Source organism: Osmerus mordax, chromosome 19 (assembly GCF_038355195.1).
Source record: "Osmerus mordax isolate fOsmMor3 chromosome 19, fOsmMor3.pri, whole genome shotgun sequence".
NCBI classification, from domain to species: domain Eukaryota; kingdom Metazoa; phylum Chordata; class Actinopteri; order Osmeriformes; family Osmeridae; genus Osmerus; species Osmerus mordax.
The window spans coordinates 11,296,707-11,315,751 of record NC_090068.1 but is presented as its reverse complement, the minus strand read 5'-3'; the positions used below and the strand labels follow the sequence as shown (position 1 = coordinate 11,315,751).

Genomic DNA, 19,045 nt, shown 5'->3' with positions numbered 1-19,045 from the left:
GGAAGGATTGAGTGAAAATCACTTTGAAAAATCTCACTTAACTGACCAGCACAGGACTTAAGCACACGACCAGATGTTGTCATGGCCAGGACTTTTACTAACCTTGATTTGTTTAAATAATATTTCAACCTTACAGACATCAATATCAAAAACGGAGGAGTCACTGGTAAGATTATCACGCATGTGACTTATTCTCTCACTAAAATCACCATTAGGAAATCTCATATAAAAACTGTTCAATTCATTTGCAAGCTGCTCATCTGAATTAAAACCATTTAAGGAGACAGTGTTACTGCCTTTATGTAGGCCTGTCATCAATTTCATGCCGTTCCACACATATCTGAAGTTCGACTCACTGAATTTAGACTCGATTTTACTCATACTTAAGTTTAGCCTTTACAATTTCAGCCCGCACAACCTTCCTAATTTCAGCATATGCAATCTTGTCGCCACTATTAAAAATAGTCTTTTTCCTCAACAGATTTTTCAGTTCCTTAGATATCCAGGGCTTATTATTGAGGTAAGAAACAATTGTCTTAGATGGGATCACACTGTCCACAAAGAGAGAGATGTCGGGGAGAATGTCCCTGTACTTACTGTAAGTCGCACTGGATAAGAGCGTCTGCTAAATGACTAAATGTAAATCAATGCTGCCGCATGAATCCTGAAAGGCAGTCTGACATTAACAGCAGTAACATAAATACACGGATACAAAAAAAGTTGGAAGAAATCTGGGTGACACCGGCAGCATCCTCAGCTGCTGTTCAGAAACGAGGACATCAGGAGGAACAAAGTACAAGCTCCACACGTCTCTGCTCTCCTCAGCCAACAACTCCATGCTCCATCTCCTTACAGCACACACACACACACAGAGGCAGACACACACACACACTTTAGCGGACATGTTCCCGTAACATTTGTGACTTCCAAGGCAGAGGAAAGTGACATTAGCTTGAATAATTAAAGGTAGAGGCAGGGGAACACACTGTACAAACACACCACTCTCAACAGCAGCCAACACAAGACTGCATGAAGACGAGCGCCGGCTCCTGCCCCCGTCTGACAGGAGACGGCTCCACGCCCGCCACGTGAGGAGACGGGGTGGGCGGGGGCTGTGGGGCGGGCCAGGACTCAGCACCTGTCGGCCTGGTTCAGCAGCTAACGGTACTGTTAATTAGGTTTGGGCTCGGCTGTAACTTAGAAGGAACATCAGAGAGCCATGATCCCTGGAGGGAGGGAGAGAGGGCCTGGATGGGATACGGAGGGGGAAAAAAAGGTGCGTGCGTGAGTCATGCGGTCTTATTAGAGCGGCCATTAGAGAGAGTCAGGGAGGGTAGGAGGGCTGTCTGGGTGGCTGAAGCTGGCCAGGTGGGCGATGCAGGTAGAGGGGACAGGAGAACACAAACCGAAGGGGAGACATGGATACAATGCAGAGAGAAGAATGAGAAAAACAAACATAAGATAAAAAACAAAACACAAGAAGGGGGAGAGGAGGGGGATTGAATTGCATTCGCAAAAGGAAAAATGGCAAGCAGAGAGAGGAGAGAGAAAAAAAACTGCAGAGAAGGAGGAAGCCTGTTTAATAGTAATGCATCAGACAGCAAGAGCAAGATAGATGGGGACACAAACAGAGAGAGAGGGGGGGGGGGAGAGAGAGATATGAAAGGAGAAAAATAAAGTAACAAAGAGTGTAGGAAGATAAAGAGCTGGAGAGCAAAAAAAAATTGAAAATTAGAAACCGTAAAAAAAAAAAAAGGAGTCAAGGAGCTGCTCAAGGACCAGAAAGGATAAGTGAATGAGAGAAAGAAGTAATAGGAATGGAGAGAATGGAACCCCAAGGACGGAGGAGCGAGGAGAGATACGAAGAGCAGCTACGAAAATACGACCAGAGGAGGAAAGGAAAACATGGTGAAATGGGTATGGGTTACAAAACGGCCGAGACAGCGGTAGGATTTTATTACCTCCAAAATAGATACAGCCGCATAGCGATATGGGGATTTTTCATTTGGAATACAATGTCCATCATAGTTAGAGAGGATGGGTTTTATTAGGTGCAGAGCCAGAGGTGAGAGAAGATGGGCAATGATATCCATTTTACCATATCAGCAAATGGGAAATGCTTCCCCCATTTCGGGCAGCATGTGTGGGTTTGGTTACATGAAGGTGAAGATATCGAGTTTCCTCTCTACCACAGTTGGGTCTTTTCCTGTTGCGCCACGCATGTCTAAGTGGACATTAAGAACAAGGCCACATGAAAAGGACTGGTTTTAGACACGTAATGGATTTTTCTAGGAGTATCTCTTCATTAAGAGCTTGCGTGCAGTCTAGCCTTCTAACTCAAAACAGGAACAGGCTGACAACCAGGAAATTGAAATTGAATCAGTCACCACATGGCTGATTTCACAACAGTTTCTCTCAGAGAAACTACTGGGGCACAGCTGTACCTGAACAGGTGTATGAGAGCCAAAACAGGAGGAAAAAAACCCAACTTCCTCCACAGCAAGAAAATCAATATTGAAGCAGCTAAGCAACTGAACTACAAAACATCTTTTAAAATCAGTAATTCCCCTTTTTTCCCCCTGAGCATCAGCTCAGCAGCTTGAGTTCAGTCACCAACACAGCTTACTAGGAACCAATAGAGGTCCAGACAACACCAGGACTGCCAGCGGTCCTCAGGGGAGGGCATTGAACGTGTCTTCAGTCGGCTTCCCAACCCCCCCCCCCCCCTCCTCCCCCCCCCCCGCGCCGGTCTTCAGGCACAGAAACATGGCGAGTAAAGCCGTTCCCTGACACCCTCGCGGTTAGGGCAATTTATCACGCTTAATGGTGGACCTACCGATTTCAACAGAGCGGGGCGGAATAAACAACCTCAGTGAAACTGAAGCGAGGGGTAAACAGCACCTCGGTCTGAATCCCACGCTTTTAACATGAATCTTTCCCGCAACGACAACAAGGTGATTAGTCAGCCGTGGACCATTAACGGTCCTTGGGTGGCAGGCTTGGTGTTTACCAAGGGGGGGCCAAGGCCCAGGCCATGGACAGCTAGTAAGGGTGTGTGGTCAGAGCAGATGGTGCCCATCCCTGGTAACCAGGAGCTGCTCGCGGTGGCTCAGGGACAGGATGTTTTCCATGCGGTGGCTCAGGGACAGGATGTTCTCCATGCGGTGGCTCAGGGACAGGATGTTCTCCATGCGGTGGCTCAGGGACAGGGTGTTCTCCATGCGGTGGCTCAGGGACAGGGTGTTCTCCATGCGGTGGAACTGCGGGGACGGGGACTGGGAAAGGTCAGGGTGGTGGTTGAGGAAAGGGAGTCTGGGTTTGGGGGGAGTGGAGGCACTTGAGTTGACTGAGAATAGTGTGGGTGGAGGGGGTGGGGGTCTCAGTTCCTTGCGCCCTGGAGCAGGACCAGCTGGCAGCAGTAGTTGGTTGAGACACCATCTTGACTCAACTACTTCCACAATAATGTAACTGCTAAATAAATAACGCACAGCCCAACCAATGCATTCTGCACAGCCCAACCAATGCATTCTGTGTAAAAAACAAAACAAAACCATAGTGAAATAGTAATGACTCCTCCACTGGCACCATCTCGTCTGTTTGGCAGATGGACTGTAGTGGCGCTGAACCCAGAGGAGCAGAGGTCCTGAACGCTCCTGCATCTCCAGCCAAGAACATCTACTGAGCAGCCAAAGACCAACACCACCACGCACTGCCTGTTTACAGCAGGGCTGAATGTCTGCAGGAGTAAGCTTGCTCCTTGCCCAGCACAAACCTGCCGTCCTCGTAGGAAGCAATTGTTCACGAGTGTCATTCTACTTTCTCACAAACATTGTGAAGGACAAAAAAATATAACAGCTTAATAAATTCTTTATTCCCCCTTGGTTACACACTCAGGCAATAAAAGCTAAATTGTATTATTTTCCTGCAAATCTCCTTCAAGCTGACAAAAACCAAAACATCTGTCACAGTGCAATATAACCCATCTTATGTAAAGCTTTAACCTTGCAGCAGAGAACATCACATTTGACTTGTTTAGCAGACACTTTTATCCAAAGCGACATGCAAATAGTGCATATGGAAACTACAGCTTGCTATATAAATCAAATGTATCATCATTAGTGCATAGTTATATCCGTATTGGTTGTCTCAGTTAAGGAACGGTCTGTATTTACCAGGCACAGATCAGGCACAGTGCACAATGACCACATCTCTGCTACCAGGCACAGTGCACAATGACCACATCTCTGCTACCAGGCACAATGTTCAATAAACAGTCAAGTAAATATGAGCCCTCCCGACTGTTCAATGGAAATAAACATATAGAACTAGCCTGGACAAACGTATTGGAAGAGGGCCGATCGATCCGACTATTGATCAGCCCTGGAGAGATAAGAAAAAGTCAAATCATGGATTAACGACACGCACAAAGGAGCTCAGAGACAGCATGTGTCTAACTCAAGATGATCTTGGCACATGAAGGTTCTCCCGTCTGATTTCGAAAATGTAATTTTCACATTTCGGGACTGTTCATCGACTACCTGCCCTGAGCGAGAGGCATCAAAGTCACGACGGGGTAATTAAGGAAGAGGAAGGAGGCGCATGGGATGAGATGGAGACCGGCGAGGCCTACGCGGGCGTGTCCAGGAGCATGAAGGCGCTCTTCCTCCTCGTGAAAAAGGGCAACAGTCTTCCTGCACGTCTGAAAGCAGTCACTTCCCTTGTGTCGTTCGCACCGCTCCCATCTCCTCACCTCGCACGGCCTCAAACATTCCTCTCAAATATTCCCAACCTCCTTTCCTACTTTGTCCTCAGTTATCCTCAGCATTCTGTTTTGTGAAGAAGTCTTACTTTGTCCTGTGTACCTCAGGGAACTGATTACAAACCCTGGTGTCAGTGTAGAACCCTTTCACAAAGGAGCCTGCAGCCAAACACCTAGAATCAGAACGCCTAGAATCAGAACGCCTAGAATCAGAACGCCTAGAATCAGAACGCCTAGAATCAGAACGCCTAGAATCAGAACGCCTAGAATCAGAACGCCTAGAATCAGAACACCTAGAATCAGAATCAGAACACCGAGCCAAGAGGAGTAACAACACGTAGCCTTTCAGACGCTCGTCTCTACCGGTTGCTGTGAGACCACAAAGCCTCCATTCACTGGGATTAATTCTCACACACGCATCCAGGATGCATTTATTCATCCATCCATCTTATTGCTCCAGCAATAACCCTTCTTGGCCCCCCTGCAACACACCTTCAATATCTCCCTATTTACTCCTGGGAAATAACCACGGCCAAACATCTACCACAGTAGGTCAGGGCCTATTCAATTTGCCTTCTTCATCTTTCCCCTTGCTCGCTCTCGCACCCTCTCGCACCCTCTCTCTCTCTCTCTCTCTCTCTCTCTCCCCTTCGATTCTGCCAGGGGTCCAAAGTGTTTGAAGTAATAACAATTTCAAGTCTGATTCTCTGATTTCTCCTTATCGAAGAAGCGCCACGGAGGGAGAATTCCATCATCGCTTTGACGCCAGAGTTGTTTATTTGTATCGACAACACTTCATTTCATACACGACTGTATCAAACGGGGGTTTAAACATGTCTGCCGTTAGACCAACATGTTTAATGTTCAGAGCTCTGCAGCGCTGCATGACACAGTTGCGTCACACATCCTTTGTAGCTCGTGCACAGGTGGGAAACGGTGAATGCAGAACGCACATTTTTTTCTTCCAAAATGATTTAATTTGAGGTTTGTAATACCGATCCTCTACACTACAGGGGGGGACACTGTGGCAAGTGTTCTCAAACCTTGAGAGAAATTACTGGAGGGGAGGGGGGGGTGAGCGCATGTGTGGATTATGGTGTTATTATTATTAGGGAGTCAGGTGGCTGAGCGGTTAGGGAATCAGGCTAGTAGTCAGAAGGTTGCTGGTTCGATTCCCGGCTGTGTCAAATGAAGTTGTGTCCTTGGGCAAGGCACTTCACCATACTTGCCTCGGGGGGAATGTCCCTGTACTTACTGTCAGTCGCTCTGGATAAGAGCGTCTGCTAAATGACTAAATGTAAATGTATTAATCTATTCTTCTAATTTATTATCCATTTTGGCAGTGGTTTCCCCCCTGCAGCTCTTTGAATGTGACCCAGCGATGCCCTGCCTCACTGGGAACTAACATCCACGACCAATGAGAGTCCGAGAGGCCCATAGACAGAGGCAGAAACCAGGGCAGGTATTAGCATGTCTGCATGCGCTCCTCTCTGATCAGCTTTGGTGCAATTTAGAGCTACGGCTCCTATAACATTCAGGGGGAAAATCACTTGTGGTAACCCAAACTAACCTCACCTGCAGTTTTAATGAATATGTGGAGAGCGTGTTATGTTTAAATTAATGATTTCAAGGTCTGATTCAAGGTCTGCTTTTCTCAGACGTGGCCAGGAGGCGGGATCGAATATGAATCTGAGCAGTATTATGAATCGACAAAAGCCTGAGGAAATGATTTTTGTGTTGCACTGTCCTGTGGGAACAGTGTTGGTTTCCAGCAACTACAAAACAAACAGCCCCATGCTCTAAAGACCCCACCCTGGGTTGGACTAGGCCGGAGAGGGGGAGTAACAGTCAGAGAAAGGTGGAGGTGAGGGGGGTTGTTTCAGAGGAGAGAGGGCTGCCTGGAGAAAGGCCTACCTCCAGTCGGCCGGTGTCGGGCTGGAAGCCTCGGGCGGGGTCCTCGGTGGTGACGCGGCACTGGATGGCGTAGCCGTTGATCCGGATCTTGTCCTGTTTGAGGCCCAGTTCAGGCAGGCTGCGCCCCTCACACACACGCAGCTGAGCGTGCACAAGGTCCACACTGGGGGGGGGGGGGGGGGGGGGGGGGGGGGAGAGATGGAGAACACATTGTAATACTCAACGTCCATTGAAACAGACACTTTGATCACATTAACATTAATTTCCGCAGACAAATAAATCTTAAAGCCCATCGACATTCACAGCTCTGACTTGATTTCACAAGTTTTTCCCCCACTGGAAAATATCCCCTGATGGAATCAGGACACGCACGCACGCACACACACACACGCACACGCGCACACACACACGCACCCTGAGAGGAAAGTGAAAGAAAAGCTTGGTTCAACTCGAGGGGAACAGAGCGAAGAGAGTGGGTCCTCAGGGTAAGAGATAACTGACACCCGTTCAGACCCGACTACAGTCTGAGGCCGAGAGGGACCCAGGCCAGCACCGGGCCAGACTGACAGACGGACTCTGGCGGGAATACAAATCTAATACTCGTCCGTAATGACGTGAAAAGTCGCCTAGAACTCGCATACATCACAGCAACAAACTGAGCAATTTTTACGTTGCCATAGAAATGTTTTTCCGCTAAAACAATCGAATGAAAGCGTTGAAAGTGATGCTACAGGGCACAAGTTCCAACCTCAATAAAACAAATTGGTATTAAAATAACAACACTTCTGTTAAATGGTGTTTTTTTTAATTATTATAATGCAACCATGTTTGGTGCCCTGAAGCCCCAAGAACAAGGAGTAAGAACATCTAGTTTTACTGTTAAACATCAGAAACTCCGCTCCTGAAGTATCTAAAGAAGAAGTACCGTATCCAAGTTGCTCCCCCCCGCCCCCACCCCATTAAATGTTATATTTGTTTGGTAAATCACATACACACACACACTTGCATAACAAAAGGAATGACAGACTTGCGACTAGAGTATTTTAGCTTGCTGATGCTGCATCAAATTGCCTGTCCATAGCATTTGACCAGCATCCAGTGATGCCTGACTACAACTCATTATTTAGGCAAAATGTACAGACCCAATTTTGGCACTAGAAATTCTGGGGTAGAAAGAGTATAATTCTAGGCAGTTATCTCTTGTCTGTTAGGTTGACCTCTAACCAAAGCCAGTAGACTCACTAGACATCACTTTCAGATTGGAGGAGAAATCCTTCAATTCTTTTTTGCGTTTTTCATAATCAAAACAGGCATTCTACTACGCAAGATTAGCCAATATTTAGAGACACTTTTAGGTAAAACACACACACACACTCGCATCAGTCGTGACAACCCGTCACACGTTCTCCTTTCTCCCTACTACCTCCTCAGAGTCTACTGATGTTCTCCAACTGACGTCTCCAACGCGTCCAACTGTTTTTAGGGCGGTAGTGAGAACAAAGAGAGAGGGGAATAAAAACAAGAGAACAGAGACAAGGAGGACAAGAGCTGAGGAGGCAGAGACTGCACTGCACAAAACCCAAAGCTGGGGTATGAGCTCTGTGTGTGTGTGTGTGTGTGTGTGTGTGTGTGTGTGTGTGTGTGTGCGTGCGTGCGTGAGGGGTGGGCGATATGGCCAAAATCTTCTATCACCGTATGAGTAATTTTATATCACGGTTACGGTATATATCACGGTATAGTAATTGTTCTGTAAATATGTAAAAGACGTTACTGGCTATTAACAAAAGGCAATGACAGTACGAGCGTTCCGATTGGCTGATGCGCAGTCATGCCATCCGCGTGGTGACCTACTCACAGCTCAATACGGATCCATAATGCCAAAAAGAGCAAAAGCGATCAGTCTGAGTTTTACTATCCATATCTAACTTCGGTTTCGGCGTATCAACCTCGTTAAAGCTCGGTCGATACGTTAAAGCCTCAGTTTGATATTTCCCTGCATGACCTCACTCTCAGTAGTTAGCCTTCACTAGTCATCCTAGATCAAGAATGCTAGCAACGCCACCAGTGTGATTTTACAACAATTTTACAGCACAAGACATAAAACTTGAACAACATATCGAATTGGTTGCAGAATGGGTCATCAAATATATAATTAAATAGCATCGGCATGAATGTGGTCCGCTTAGACAAAATACACTCCACATCGAAAATTCTGTCAGACCAACGCAAATGTGCTTAAAGGTCAAACGAAAATAGCAAATCAAATAAAAGTTTAACTACAATTCTAAATATCGCAAGAATGCGATTTATATGATGGCTTACATACAATACAACAACCAGAAAAAAATAAAAAAATAAAAAATAAATAAAAGTATACCGCGGTTGAAACGGTATAGCCAAATCTCTCCCGGTAGACACATTTCTACCGTCGCACGGTATATACCGTCATACCGCCCAGCCCTAGTGTGGGTGAGGTGAGAAATAGATGGACGGGGGGGGGGGGGGGGGGAGAAATAGGAGGCATGAAGAGAAGGATGTGAGAGAGAATTCAGTCCAACTTCCAATTCCACTTTAATTGCTGATGCCAAGTAACAAACAAGGTGGCAGTTTGCACGTGTCGCAGGATTTAATGCCCCTCCATTTCTCCTCAGAAATACTTCCACTGAGAAAAACACGGCTCTCGTTTCTTCATCATCTCAGCCTGGCAGCCTGCCAGGTCATGAGGGAACCAGCCTCCTCCTCAGCCACCAGCTCCCTCTGCCTTCACTGCCAGTTATGAAGCCACCCGTCCTCTCATCCACCCAAGCCCCTTTTCCCCCTAATTTCTTGCAGAGGATGAACAAATACACAGCTGCAATCTAGACACAACCCGGTGATTAGAAAGCCATTACAGGGTCAGTGAGAGCGTACACACACACACACACAACAGTGGGAAGTATTGGAGGTGGCGAAATGCTGAGAGAATTGTAATTGTAATGACTTCCCTGCAGTGAGAGGAGGAAATGAACAAGGTAGACTAGATAATGCACTAATGGGTGCGGCCTCTGTTTCAGACGAGATAATGGACCCGTAAGACAGGTTTCAAAAGGACTCTACATAAATTAAGATGGTTATGAAACAAAAATAGCATCTCAACGCAAGCTAAAAAAAAGAGAAATCCATTAAGCTACGTGCAATGACATTAAAAGCATGTTGCAGATTTATTCTGTTAAGAGATTAAATGTAGGAATACATGATAGGCTGCTTCTAATGCTTTTAATGCTCTGCCCCTTACAGAGGAATTGTAAATTATGCTAAATCGCTTTGACCAATTGAAAGTCATGATGCAGCACTGGCGTTTACTGCTAGACAGAGCTATGATCCGAATCCACTGGGGCAAAGTCCAGATATCAGAAGGTGAACAAATTAAATATGTATTTAAATAAATAAAAAGGCACCTGTGGCATCTGGCAAACATGCCCCTTTAGACGTTTCTAAATCAGAATCAAGTGCATTACAGTCATGTGCATTTCTACACCCAATCATTCAGAACGGGGCTCCTGCAAAATGCCAATTGCCGCCTGACAGTTTCAATTTCATGCAACACGATGGACATTTATAATGAATGAAGCTCCATTCCTACCACAGGGGCAGACACGCACAAATAGAGAGGCCCACAGTCAGTAGCAGGAGCAAAACGAACAACAACAAAAGCACACAGAGATCCATCTGGCTGTGTGCACACATGCCCAAACAATAACAAGGCCGTTTAATGATCGAATGAATTACTTGAACATCTCCCGTCTCTGAGGGCCTGTAACAAAGCCGGTGTGTATGTCACCTTGCCGCAGGTTTCAGACACACTCGCAGCAAGCCTACCTGCACACAGGACTGACAACGCCAAACAGGCATGTAGCAGTCGATGCAGGTTACTTACCACACATGTCCTTGTGCTACAGATTGTACAATGCAAACACTGACAGGGACTCCCGTTCAGCACCACTTCACTCAATCATTCAGGCAAAGAGGAAAAAGCCGGCGGCGTTTCAAGTGCTTTATTGTTGTGTGGGTAAGTGCACAAACAATCACAGATCACTGGATTGGATGACTTAGGAATACATTTTTATTATTCATACGTTACGCACGCGTTTAGAGAGTGGCAACACCAGAACACACACACACTTACTGAAGTGTCCACTGAAGAAATTCCCTCCTAATTTCTCCCTTCCCTCCAGTCTTCTTCTGGCTCTCTCTCATCCAAGTGGAGGCAAGAGCAGTGCTCAGCCATATCAACAGCCACCAAGTCCAAGTGCTGGAGAGCTATTTGTTCCCTACGTTTTTAAAACTGGGGGGGGGTCTTGCTGTAGAGGAAACCCATGTGATGAGTATGTTGGCATGTTTGTTCAATTAGAAGAGTTTGAGAGACCAGTCTTGATCTGGCTCTCTCTCTACTTCTACAGGCTACGGTTTATTTACAACCGAAAAAATCCTCCCAATCACCCCAAACTAGACCTAGGTCCCCCACACTGAATATTATGAGAAAAATATCTAATTAAATTGGCAGTATGGATGCAAATAAAACATGGAGTTGGAGCCCATGTTTACCCCTCCGGCATTCTGGATCTAATGGACGAGCGCAGCAGACACTCTCACCAGACACTGCACACGACAGGCAGGTGCACACTGGCACAACAGCAACAAGGCAGGTGTTCTCTGGCATAGCAGACCAGACACTGAACTGACAGGTGTGAACACACGCACAACTGAACAGGAAGGTGAGAACTTGGGTACGACAGGTGCGATGGCCGTGCAGGTTGTCAGTACCCTGTCACATTACACTGCTAACGCTTTGTTTCAGTTCCCTTGTAGTCTGGCACCTCTCTGAAAATACATCTCTTGAGCCAAGGTGTATTAACTCATATTCATCACCTCATCAGACCTACCACACAACAATCCAAATAACATTCACTTGTCAACGTAACGCCAAATGTCATGCACATATCTAGGGAGTCAGGTGGCTGAGGGTTGCCAGTTCGATTCCCGGTCATGCCAACTGACGTTGTGTCCTTGGGCAAGGCACTTCACCCTACTTGCCTCGGGGGGAATGTCCCTGTACTTACTGTAAGTCGCTCTGGATAAAAGCGTCTGCTAAATGTAAATGTAAATATCTAGATCAACCATGTATCATATTTATATACAAAGACGGACGATTTATTTGGCAATTTTTATGGATTTTGAAAAGCCTTGGAAGACAAAGTTCAAATGACCACCACAACCCAAACTCAACCGATACAGCCATGGCTGTATCCCTAACACCTCATTAACAAAAGGGATTACTTACTGCCTAGCTTGAATATACCATTATATTGATCCACTGTTTCACTGGGCTAATCCTAACCCATGGAAAGGGTTTCCCAGGATGGGCGACCACGCTAGGGGTTGTGAGAGGAGAGGGGTTTCTAGGCAACGGCAGGTAGAAGCTGTCACTCACTCTGTGATCTGCTCGGTCACGGTGTGTTCCACCTGTAGGCGGGAGTTGACCTCGATGAAGTAGTAGCGGCCATGTTTGTCCACCAGGAACTCCACTGTGCCTGCGTTCTCATAGCCCACCTGCAGACAGACAGAGCACAGCAAAACACAAGTCAGAAACACGTCAATATGGTTAATCATTTGTCCCCCTTTGGATAAAAGTGTCTGCTGAAAAGAAATTTGCCTTGTAAAATCTCATTTTTATGGCCTAAAAGCACAGGTGATTTACAGACCAAATTATTATAATCTTAATTTACTAACTACATTTGCAGCTGTGTAGGAGAAATCTTGATTTCCTTCAGTGCTTATGTTAATCTAAATCAGTATATCGGCTATTGTATTGTATCCCATTAAGCATTCACATAATGTATTCCTATTGTATTGTATTCCTACAGTGATCAACGCCAAGTAAATCGTGTGACAAAGACTAAAGGAAACCAGATGTCAGGCCCATTTAATCCTCTACAAGCCTGAGCAAATGGACATCAGTGCCTGGCATGAAACTTCAGTGCCTGGGGTCAGGGGTCATGCTGACCCTTTTAGGCACAGCTGTCCTCTCCTGATATGGGGATCCTTCTGGAGAAAACTGATCGTCTCTGTCCCCGCTTGCTTGTAATAGCGAACACCTGTTGGCATGTATTTTTATACCATTTTTCCTTTCTTGAAATTCTGTCCTCTAACTCTGGTGCCTCTGAGTGACTTTGCTGATATCGTTGAGGCTGAATGGGTCATTTTTACAAACAGGAGTTCAGGAACAACTCAATGGCACCACACAGGAAGATAAAAGGAACACAAGTGTGTGATAACAGCTAAGGTCCGTGGACACTACACTGTGGCAAGTTATGGTTCATGAAGTGTTTAGGAAACTAGATACACACAGTATCTCTCATGTCAGTGTTGTCTGTCGGCATGGCAGCTGTAACTGAACTTCCAGGGAGCCAGCAGGACCAGTTCTCGTCCACATTGCCGCAGGACTGGAGACGACACCAGCCAACACTCACACATCTCATCCAAGTCATCACAGACTCATCCCTCGCTCCAAAACCCCCAATCTCTGCCAAGGAGACAGTATCATCCATTCACATTCCCCCAATGTGAATCGGCGCAAAACGAGTAGAGATCCGACACGCAACATCAGATCACGCGGCATAAATATGGAACCAAGCACAGGGACACATGGTGTATTTATGCTGTTCGCCAAAAGGGCTTATGGCAATCGCTACACCAAATGTCAGTCTATTTCAGTAGATGGAAAGCCATCAAGTGTGCTTGGCTCTGTATTTGCTCTTCAAATAAAGCATTTTTCGATTTATTTCGAAACCGGTTTTGTATGCAAGCTATTCACACGTCTTTTAATGAAGTGGTGTGATGTGGAAGGTATTAGCAGGGTGGCAGGGATGTTGGTTTCCAGCACCACAGGGCCCTGGGAGATAGCAGTCTGGACAGAGCTTTGATCAGGAGGCAAGGAGAACAGACAGAACCGCACACAGGTAAGAAGAAAGAAAGAGAAAGTGTGAGAGATCGAGAGCGAGGGAGGAAGGAAGGTAGGGAGGACCAGAAAAGGAGAGCACCGAGATGGAAAAACACAGGAGAAAATGTTATAAATAAATAAAAACATCCTTAAGGGTATATGTACTTTCTCTGTACTGGCTATTTCAAAGTGGTTCTGGTGTGTCACTGAAGACTGAATCTGGAAACAAACATTTGTTTTTCGACTGAATGGAGGTCGGATAGCAAAGTAACGAGAGCGGGAGGGAGTGAATGCGTGCGTGAACAAGAGGAAGAAAGACTCGGTCAAGGCTGTGAACCCCACCTGTGTTTAAATCGTCTCTGGATACGGCTGCCGTCACCATGGAGACCGGCGCCATAAAACATAATAAATGGAGACGGTGTTGAGTTTTTTGGGGGCCGCCATATGGAGTTCCTGTTTTATTTGACCTTTTTTTTTTTTTAAGTAAGCTCTCAGTTCTAGTTTCCTTTCGTCTATTCAATAAGCATTTGATTCAGTGGGTTCAGGGCTTCGATAAGCCTCTGAATTGTTTAGTCTCTGAATCACACCGACCTTGAGAGTTCTTCGGTATAACCGAACAAGGAAAAACAATAGACTCGGAGAAACAAGCCTAGATCCAGCACACAACAACATCATGGAATTTGGTTATCAGCACTTATGCTCAAATATCTACGCAAAAGTAAAATCGATTATTTTATATATTCCAAAGACAAAACAAAAGCCCCTTTCATACTTTTCTTCATTAGCAGCAGGGCTCAGTGGTGTTAGCAAATAGGTTTTGGGGGGAAAAAGCATCTATACAAAAACATCTAACAATAACCAGGGTTAGGGAGTCAGGTGGCTGAGCGGTGAGGGAATCGGGCTAGTAATCCGAAGGTTGCCAGTTCGATTCCCGGTCATGCCAACTGACGTTGTGTCCTTGGGCAAGACACTTCACCCTACTTGCCTCGGGGGAATGTCCCTGTACTTACTGTAAGTCGCTCTGGATAAGAGCGTCTGCTACATGACTAAATGTAAATGTAATAACCAGCCTTCATCCACTGGCACACTAACCTTTGCCACAGAGTAATCTGTCTAAGCAAGCTCACAGTCTGACCTCCATGGATGCATAACGATGCATGAGTGATAACCCAAAGATAACCCTCAGAGTCAGTCAACACTGACCCTGCACCAGCAGGCATCTCCCAGACACCGATCCTCCAAGCTTGGTAACCCACACTGATTGCTACAGTCACATTTCGTTTCAACTCGCGTCACTCTGGGGCCCCTCTGACTGAAACCGAGAATTGCTGAGAATTGGAGCTGTGATAACATAATCCCAGAATACTGAACCGGTCTATGATGCAGCAGAACAAGTAATCACATGAAGTAAACCCAAGATCCTGCGGACCGTGGAGACTATAGGAGAAACGTTGATCGGTAGAGGGGAAAGGTCAATGCGGAACCAGCTCTCGGCCAAGGGTAGGAACAGGTAAACAGAATGTGGGCTTGTGTAATCAGGCTGGTGGCAGGTTTAGTTTCTGACACTCCAAGCGCATCTCCAAATGTTATCTCCCGATTTCAGCTCGTCTTCATCTCATATCTGCCATATGACCGAGCAGATGGGACGAGAACTCTCAATTCTCTGCTTCCCTCACACCCGTTTCTTTTTCCCTTTCATTCCTCTACTCCCCCTCCTCCAGCACTCCCTTTCTCACACATCTCCCCCTCTCCCCCCTCATTCCCATTCTCCCTCACTCTCTAACACACACACACACACACACACACACACACACACACACACACAGGCCTCTCAAAACCCCGCCCTACTCGTACATTTCAGTGTGTTAAACGATTGACATGGCAGATGGAGCGGGAGACTGGGCACAGCAGCGTCCCTGAGACCCAGGGTGGACGCACAGACCTTCCTGCAAAAGAAACTAGGGCTTGTTCACAGCCAGGGTTCTCCAGTTCTCCCTGAAAGTTGTTTTATAAAAGCCCTCTCTCTGTTATACATTTCCAGTTAATGTATATCAACATTTATACACACACTGAATGATTAGAAACACTGAATAAGACAGTCGGAAGCTAAGCACTTCAGAGACTTGAGGAGCAGTAGAGACTGGCAGTCATTCTCCCAATCTCATTAGCTTCCTTACCCAGCTGTAAGGAGATATCTCAAGATGCAACAGATACTAATTCAGTAATTCTTCAGAGATAAATGTAATTATTTTCAACAAACAATTAACAGGATCCCTTCTTGATTGCAATCAAGACAGCCAGAAATTACGTATTTACATGACACCACAGTAAATTGTTCGTTATTGTTTGTGGGAGTGGCAGTTTCACTCGTTGCTTGCTTGAGGCAGCAGGCCCCACCTTTTCAGCTCAACACTGCCATCTAGTGGGTCTCTCCTTCAACTGCAGGTGGAAATCGACTACAGCTGCTTTAATTACAGCTCAAGTCTTGCTTTGATCCTGTCTTTATCCCTTTAGGCCACTTCCTCCCCTGCTAAATTTCTGCTATTCCGTTTTCCCTAAATCCCTTTTTACACTCCGATATTTCCTTCTGAAGAATTTCATCCCTGTCACAGGCTGCTACAGAGCTCTCGGTGCACAATAGCATAGAGCGAGAGAAAAATCATTCATGTTGAAAATAACATCTTTATCTTTTAAGGCCCTGCCCTTTATCCCCCCCCCTCCCCCAAAATCGAATTGTTCTCGTTTTCAGGCAGTGAGTATGATGAACAGGAAGTAACCGAGAGAGGTTTGATGGTTTGGCATCCAAGACATTTTAACTGCCTAACAAGGAACACAGAATGCTTCCCAGCTGTCACTCACAGTTAATGCTGCTTGTTTATTCTCTGAAGGACACAAAGAGCCTTTGAACAAGCTTCTTTTACTGTATTTTGCAGTATGCAGGCGTAATCATTCCGGCATTATCGAATGCCGTTTTTTCCTTCCCAAACAAAAACGAAATTGTTCTTTTTATCTAATCTTGAATCCAGACTAGTTCACAGCTAAGGGACGCCATGTTATTTACTCTCCTTGGAAGGCCCGGTTCAATTTCCTCACGCTCAGTTCCTTAGATGTTCTCACTGAGCAAATAAACCTTCTGCTGTACTTTCAATGTGCCCCATTTGCATGTCACGTTATATATTTTTTTAAACGTCTGCAAAATGTAGAATTTCATATAAATAAGTGCAGATCTGTGGGCATCTGTGACGCCCTTTATGACATTGAACAGCCCATTTTTCACAAGCAAGCTAAATTAGATTTTCTTATCTGGTGAACAAGGGTCCTTGTACCTGTTTGGCCAGGTTGACAGAGTCAGCAGTGAGCCTGTCTCGGAGATGGGGGTCCAGCTGCGTTGCCGGGGCGATTTCAACCACTTTCTGGTGCCTCCGTTGAATGGAGCAGTCCCTCTCGTAGAGGTGGATCACGTTACCGTACTTATCGCCTGGGAGCAAGGACAAAGAGGTTGGAGCGAAGACAAAGAGGTTGCAGGGAGGACAAAGAGGGTATTGTAGTGTAAGAAACTGAGACTGGACTTATCATTCACTTCCTTGGTACACCTGTGGAGGAAAGAATCCACCAAGCTTTACAGCATTGTCGACTCACACTTGCATTTGAATGTAGTTTGTCCAAAAAATTGAATATTTATGTTTACATAGCTGGGATTAAATGTATAATAATGATGTTAGGTTCATATCAATTTAAGCTACAATTAAAGATGATTCCAGTATTGACCGTGTCGGCATAAAACAATGATCTGCATGCAAATCATTATTAGTCTAACACAGGGATGTCCATCCCTGCGCCTGGAGATCTACCCTCTTGTAAATTTTAACTCCAATGAGAGACAAACATTCCTCAGCTTGTCAAGCAGCTCATTATTAGAATCCGATTGGAGGCTGGATTAGGGTTGGAGTCTCAAACTACATTCTTAACATCTGACAAACAGGAAAGTGAACATTGTCAACATGCATCCTCCCTTGCTCATAGCTATAACTCATAACTTAGAAAAGTTAAAAGAAACATCTTATGTGACAGGCCAACATTTTTTTTTCGACTTTTCTCAAAAACACTAACCCAGGATTTGGACCTCGATGTGCCTGGGCTTCTCTATGAACTTCTCCACGAAAAGAGCCCCGTTCCCGAAGGCCGTCAGCGCCTCGGAGTACGCCCGCTGGTAGTTTTCCTCCAGCTCCTGCAAAGGGTCAAGGAACCCGTCAGTGGCGCAGTCAGAACATGGTTCATGCAGGGGACAGAGGGGTCCAGTAGTTATGGGGGTATTTAGGAAATGATAAGCGTAATGTTTGTCTTTGTGTCTGTGCGCATGTGGGCTTCGCAACTGGGTGCCCAATTCTTTTATTGAACAGTATTCTAAAATCACCACGTCTCTGAGACCTGTACCTCATACTCCTTCACCACTCTCATGCCTCTGCCTCCTCCTCCGTAGGCAGCCTTGAATATGATCGGGTAGCCGTAGGTGTTGGCAAACTCCTTGGCTTCGTGGAGGCTGGCGATGGGAGCATCGGTGCCGGGTACGACTGGCACCCCTGGCAGAAGGACCAAACACAACACGGGTCAAAGGTCTGCCGAGAACGTGGCCCCACTGGACACATCAGCATGTCGTGTCCAGGAGAGCTCCTAAGTTGAATACCAACTGCACCATGGTCAACCCATCGGTCACATTAGCGCACTGTATCCAGAATGGTTTGACATGTGAAGTGTAAGAGAGAGGTTGAGAACTGGTCTTTGAAGAAGCAGGACGAGACCCCAGTGAGGGGTGTGCGAAGGTGAACTGACCTGCGCGGATGGCGATCGCCCTGGCCTCCACTTTGTCCCCCATTTTGCGAACAACATCAGGAGCAGGGCCAATGAAGCGAACCCCTGCGTCCACACAGGCCTGGGCGAAGTCCGACCTCTCAGACAGGAAGCCGTAGCCAGGGTGGATGGCGTCCACGTCGTTCTCCTGGAGGTTACAAAAACAGGAAATTAAACAATGGTTGCTTTACCAATAAATAAACACACACACACACGAAGATGTACCATCATTCATTACAAACAAATCCCCCCCCCGAAAAAGATAAAACGGAATCAAATATTAGAGGAATCAAGCTCACTGACCTTAGCCACTTTGATGATGTCTGGGATGTGGAGGTAGGCCGCCACAGGTGCCATGCCCTTCCCTATGAGGTAGGCCTCGTCCGCCTTCTGCCGGTGCATCTGGCCCGTGTCCTGCTCCGAGTACACCGCCACGGTGCGGATCCCCAGCTCAGTGCACGCCCGGAACACACGGATAGCGATTTCACCTGAGGGTGACGTTAAATGCTCTTGATCAGCCCAAAATGGGTGAGTTAAGGGACTAC

General features: G+C 46.2%; 1 protein-coding gene across 1 annotated transcript in view; it reads right to left on the bottom strand.

Annotated features, from left to right (window-relative positions):
• pcxa (pyruvate carboxylase a) overlaps positions 1-19,045 on the bottom strand; it is a 56,242-nt gene that overhangs the window by 33,414 nt on the left and 3,783 nt on the right. The window contains exons 3-9 of the mRNA XM_067256688.1: positions 18,804-18,988; positions 18,483-18,648; positions 18,087-18,232; positions 17,763-17,880; positions 16,979-17,130; positions 12,144-12,262; positions 6,674-6,836 (exon numbers count right to left, since the gene is read on the bottom strand). Coding sequence (XP_067112789.1) covers positions 6,674-6,836; positions 12,144-12,262; positions 16,979-17,130; positions 17,763-17,880; positions 18,087-18,232; positions 18,483-18,648; positions 18,804-18,988 — 1,049 coding nt within the window. The remainder of the gene's footprint in view (positions 1-6,673; positions 6,837-12,143; positions 12,263-16,978; positions 17,131-17,762; positions 17,881-18,086; positions 18,233-18,482; positions 18,649-18,803; positions 18,989-19,045) is intronic.